At 26.2% G+C, this 5,781-nt stretch overlaps 1 protein-coding gene across 1 annotated transcript in view; it reads left to right on the top strand.

The window, feature by feature from the left end:
* The window catches only part of LOC117176892 (trissin receptor-like), a 145,846-nt gene extending 140,312 nt beyond the window's left edge, over positions 1-5,534 (top strand). The window contains exon 4 of the mRNA XM_033367264.1: positions 5,211-5,534. Within this exon, the coding sequence (XP_033223155.1) occupies positions 5,211-5,478 (268 nt within the window). The 3' untranslated portion in view covers positions 5,479-5,534. The remainder of the gene's footprint in view (positions 1-5,210) is intronic.
* Positions 5,535-5,781: the final 247 nt, after the last annotated feature.

The raw sequence follows: 5,781 nt of genomic DNA on the forward strand, positions 1-5,781 counted from the left end.
GTTAAAAATTCAACTTTTCTGTTTTTGGTTATAAATTGAAATTTTTTGGTGGAAAATTGAAGTCTGTTGGAACTTTAACATTTTCTAAAACATTTTCTGTTGGTATTTGTAAGTTATTGTAACTCTTACAGAACTGGGAGTTTAAAAGAAACACTTTTAGAAAAAAGTTAATTTCCAAAGCCGTTCAGACTTATAGCCAAATATAGGAACATTGAAATTTTTCTCCCACGCTGAAATTCAACATTTTCTAAAACATTCCTCGTTTCATGAATATTATTTCGGTTATGACTAACCTATATATATATAATAATGACTTACAAATACCAACAGAAAATGTTTTAGAAAATGTTAAAGTTCCAATAGACTTCAATTTTCCACCAAAAAATATCAATTTTTAACCAAAAATAGAAAAGTTGAATTTTTAACAAAAAAGAATAAAAACTGAAAATGAAACAGTTCAAATTTTAACAAAGGAGTTCAACTTTTAAGCAACTAGTTACATTTTCTACCCAAAAACGAGGAATTCTTAGCGAAAAATATACTAGTTCATATTTCATCTAAAAAAGACGTAATTTCCACCAAATAGTAGCATTTTTAACCAAAGAGGTGTATTTTAGAACCAAAATGTTTCACTTTTAACTGAAAAAATAGATTGTTAAGTAAGAGAGTTCAAGTTCCAACCAAGTAGTTGAACTTTCATCCAAAAAGATAAATTTCCAAACTAAGATAGTTTAATTTTTAACCAAAGAGATTAATTTTCAATTGAATTGTTTGTTGTCTTTAAATTTTCAATGAAAAAAGATCAATTTTCAAACTTTAATCATTCAATTTTTAGCAAAGGATGAGTTTAAATTTCAAAAAAGTGGTTGAATTTTTAATCAAAGAGATGAATTTTCAACTAAAATGATGAATCTTCAGACAACCGAAATCATTTTTAAAAAAGAGTTCACCTTCACAACCAGATAATTACATTTTTAACTAGAAAAATTAACTTTCAACCATAAAAATACTAACTTTAAACAAAATTAGCAAATGTAGTTGGGGATTTAAAAATGTTCGGTGACCAATCACCGTGCCCCCCCCCCCCCCGTGACGTTAGATAGGGTGTAAAATACCTTTTTTTGTGACAAGAATATCTTCCAACACTTTTGTCAATTTTTTCTGGAAATCAAATTTTTCCGATTGAGAGATGCCACGATATAATTTGCCGCAATGTGACTTGCCAGGGGTTAGCGAGATTCAACCTCTACATTTTTAGTTATAAAAATTAATTTTCTGCCAAAAAGAGACTTTTCAACAAAATAGTTATATTAATAGTTAAATCTTTAACCAGAAGGGTTACTTTTTAACCAAGATTATAAATTTTCTACACAAAAAAACGAATATTCAACCAAATAAGGCAAACCATCCTACAGTGGACAACAAAACTTTGCACTGTGTTTATATGCGTAAATGCAACAAAATGGAAAGATTTCCCTATTTAAGTGAGGCCTGCATATTAAGTTAACTAATTCTGTAAACAGAAATTTTATAAAATTTATAACTGTAACTATTATTATTATTATTATTATTATTATTATTATTATTCAACCATTAAGGAAAATCCCTTTCGAACTAAGCGCGACTTACTCGGTTCTAGCCTCGTTATACTGTCGGAGATCAAGGATTTCAATTTACAAGGCGGGATGAAATTACTAATTATTAATTAAATTAATTAATATAATTCAAGATAATATCTTCTGATATAACTCCTAGGCAAACTTTTAAATAAAAAATAAACAAAAAATACAAGATCTTAATTGGAAGAACTGCAAGGATGCAAAGCCAAAGCTAAAGTCATGGTACTTGAACTTTACAGAAGTAGCACTTTCTTTTAAACAAAAATTACTTTTTAAAGAGATCACTAAAATAAAAAATGAATATTATTAAATATTTATGAATAATAAAATTGAACAGTCTTCATTAAAAATTATTTTTATTTAAATAAACAAAGTCATCGTTGTTGAACTTTTCAGAGGAAGAACTTTATTTTAAAGCAAAAAATACTTTCCAAAGAGATCACTAAAATAAAAAATATAAATTTATATTTCGTTCCTAATTAACAAAAAATGTGATTATTGGCTAGTTTTCTAATTGATGAAGATCATCTTAATAATAACTAATACATTATTGATATTTAATCATTAATTAATCATTACAGAATTAATTATTTATTCATTCTATTTATTTTCTTAGATTTTTTCCATTAAATTAATTAAGCATTAATGTTCAATTATTAATCTAGATCATTATCTACTGTAGGATAGTCTCCCCTTTGTGAATTTTGAACGAAATAGCCACTCTGAAAATTATGTTGTTTTTCTTTCTTTAAGTGTATCTATAGACTTAACTAATGCCGACTAACAGTTCTGAAAGACGTAACTTGCTAGCACCAACAAGTAACATGTTTGAAAATTTTAAATTTTAAGGTGGAAAAGAATTCCAATTTTCCTATATTGAACTATAAATTTCTAAGGATCTGGATTTTTTTAGATTTACGTAGTTCAAGTATTTATCGAAACTTAATGATTCTTCGTTTAAATAAAAATTATAAAATTTCTTCGAAGTAACAATGTACTTCAAGTTTCAACCAAGTGGTTTTATTTTAAACAACAAAAAAAACGAATTTTAACAAACACAAAGAATAAAAAATAAGAATAATAACGAATTTTCTACAAAAAAACAACGAATTCTCAACTATAAAAGATAAATTTTTGAGAAAATAGTGGAACTTTCAACTAAAAAGATACTCTTTTAACCCAGAATGGAATAGTTAAATTTTCAGTTAAAAAAAAATTAATGTTCAACCCAAAAAAATTGAATTTTCAACTAAATAGTTTAACTTCATACCAAAATGATAAATTCCACAGCCACACAAAAATAAAAATATATTGCGGAGCAGAAAATGCGATCTCCATACTGTTGTAGTATTTGTCGAGCTTAGTCAAAATCCAAAATTTTGTAATTTTCTGCTTACAAGTTTTTTTTTATACTCGACCTTGAATTTTTGGTCGAGGTTGAATTTTTTCATGATGGCTACTTAGCATCTGGAAATGTTTTTTCAAGCTGTTGGTTGATCTTTTCATAGCTTTCATGTTGAAAGATATTTTCTGAAGTTTAGGTGGTGAACAAAAATTATTTGTAAAGTTAATAAAAAGAAAATTATAATGTTTCAACATGAGTAACATTTTTCTCGTAAACGGCTAAACGAATATTAAAAACTGTGACGTCAACATTTTTATTTATGAAAGTTTAATTTTTTATTGTAGAAATGTACTTTTGAATTTACAAAAATGAGTTTGATGATAAAAATCTCATTTGTTTATGAAAAATTTGAGATTTTTTCTACTCATAAAAAATGGTTCGTCTCACGTTTTTCTACATTAATTTTGGAGAAAAACGATGAAAAAAATAGCATGTCATTTTTATCACAGACATTGATATTTGATTGTTATTAACTTTCATACAAAATTTTTGTTATGACCTAAACTTGAAAAAATATTTGATCACTGTCTATGACAAGAATTACAGCGTATTTTTTTCCAGCGTTTCTCTCCAAAAGTAATGTAAAACGTGAAATGAAAAATTTGTCATGAGTAGAAAAAATCTGAAACTGTTTATAAACAAATGAGATTTTTATTAACAAATTCATTTTTGTACATTCAAAAGCATATTTCTATACTAAAAATTCAAAAATTAAAATGTTGACGTAAATTTATAATTTTATATAATTTTCTTGTTCTTAACTGTTACAACAAATTCGTATTCGCCACCTAAACTTCAGAAAATATCTTTTAACGTGAATGCTATGAGAAGATTAAATCAACAGATTTAAAAAAATTGTTCAAATGCTAAGTAGCCAACTCAGAAAAATTCAACCTCGGTTAAAAATTCAAGTTCGAATAAAAAAAACTGGTAAGCAAAAAATTCAAAAATATTAGATTTCGGCTAATCTTGACCAATACTACAACACTATTTAGGTCGCTTTTTTGGCTCCGCATACTTTTTTATTTTGGTGTGGCTGCATTCTCAAAGAAAAAGATAATATTTGATATATTAACTAAGACAGATATTAAATTAAAATTACATTTAACCAAAAAAGAATAAACTTTAAACAAAAAGTTAAATTTACAAATAACAAAGATCAATTTTTAACCAAATATTTGAATTTTCAAATAAAGAAGGTCAACTTTGAAGCAGAAATGAAATATATAGTTACATTTCTGGTTCAAAAAGTAATTTAAAAGAAATTTAATTTCAACGAAATATGATGAATCTTTAACCAAAAAAATAATTGTCTACAGCCAAAATTTTACTACAAATTATAAATTTTCAACCAAATAGTGGAATTTCCAACTAAAAAGATAAATTTTGAACCAAAAACGGAATAGTTTAATTAAAAAAAGATGGATTTTTAATCTAAGTAAAAAAATTAATTTTTTAACGAAAGAAACTTAATTTTTAACAAAATATAATTAATCATCAACCCAAAAAATTATTTTTAACTGAAAAGATGAATTATCAACCAAGAAGATTTATTTTCTACAGGAAAAGACGATTTTCAACAAATTATATGAATTTTTGACCAAATAGTTGAATTTTCAACTAAAAAGGATAATTGTTAAACCAAAAATGGTATATTGAAATTTTCATTTAAAAATTAAGTTTCTACAACAAAATTAATGAAATAGTTAAATGATTGAATTTTCAACTAGAAAAAAAAAGAATATATAATTCTGGATAATAAAGTTTTAGCAAAATTGAATCTCAAGGTGGGAGAAAATGTCCGATATTCTTATATATGGCTATAAATATCTATAGCTCGGCAAATTATTTGTTTACCTTTAAAAAGTGTTTCTTTAGATTGACGTTATTTTAATATTCTTCGAAACTTAGTGATTTTTCGTTTGAAAAAAAAATGTAGCAAATTTGTTCAAAAGTATAACAACTGACACTCGACAGTGTTGCAACTCATGAAAATTAATGACAAGCAATTTATCTCTATAATCCGATCATTCTCAATTACAATTTGCTGATCACATAAAAAATAAGAAATCTGTGAAAAAACGTTTTATATCACTTTAATCCGATTTCGGGATGGAATTGATGAACTGGACTTTTACTGTGAATTTGTTACTATATGTTAATGATAATTTTGAATTTTCTTTTAGAATGCTTATAGCCGTGGTAGTAACATTTGCAGTTTGTAATTTACCACAACAAATTCGAATAGCCTGGCTACATTGGGATCCAAATTACAACAGAACGACCGACTTCAGCACAATCCTCACAGTCTCGACATTTTTGATATCTTACATGAACTCTTGTCTCAATCCTCTGCTTTACGCTTTTCTATCTAGAAACTTCCGGAAAGGAATGCGAGAACTCTTGAAATGTAGTTCTCGAGAAATCGGTACAGGATGCACTAAATCTTCGTAGTTTATAATATAAATATGTATATTTAAAAAGAATCCAATTTTTGATGCGACAAACAAATTTCAAGAGCAATCCCGCATATCTTTGACATCAAATAATAATTGATGAATAGGTACTTTTGTAAAAGGGCCATCCATAAATGAAAAAATAAGTTTTTTAGAGGGGTGGGGGTAAATCGACACTTTTATGTAATATTTTTCAAAAATCAACCTTAAAGGAAATCCCTGCAGCCAAAAGTATAGCCTAAAGTTATAAAAACTTCATATTAGAATAATTTTATTAGTATTTCCATTTTCCCCATCATTC

Source organism: Belonocnema kinseyi, chromosome 7 (genome assembly GCF_010883055.1).
Source record: "Belonocnema kinseyi isolate 2016_QV_RU_SX_M_011 chromosome 7, B_treatae_v1, whole genome shotgun sequence".
NCBI lineage: Eukaryota > Metazoa > Arthropoda > Insecta > Hymenoptera > Cynipidae > Belonocnema > Belonocnema kinseyi.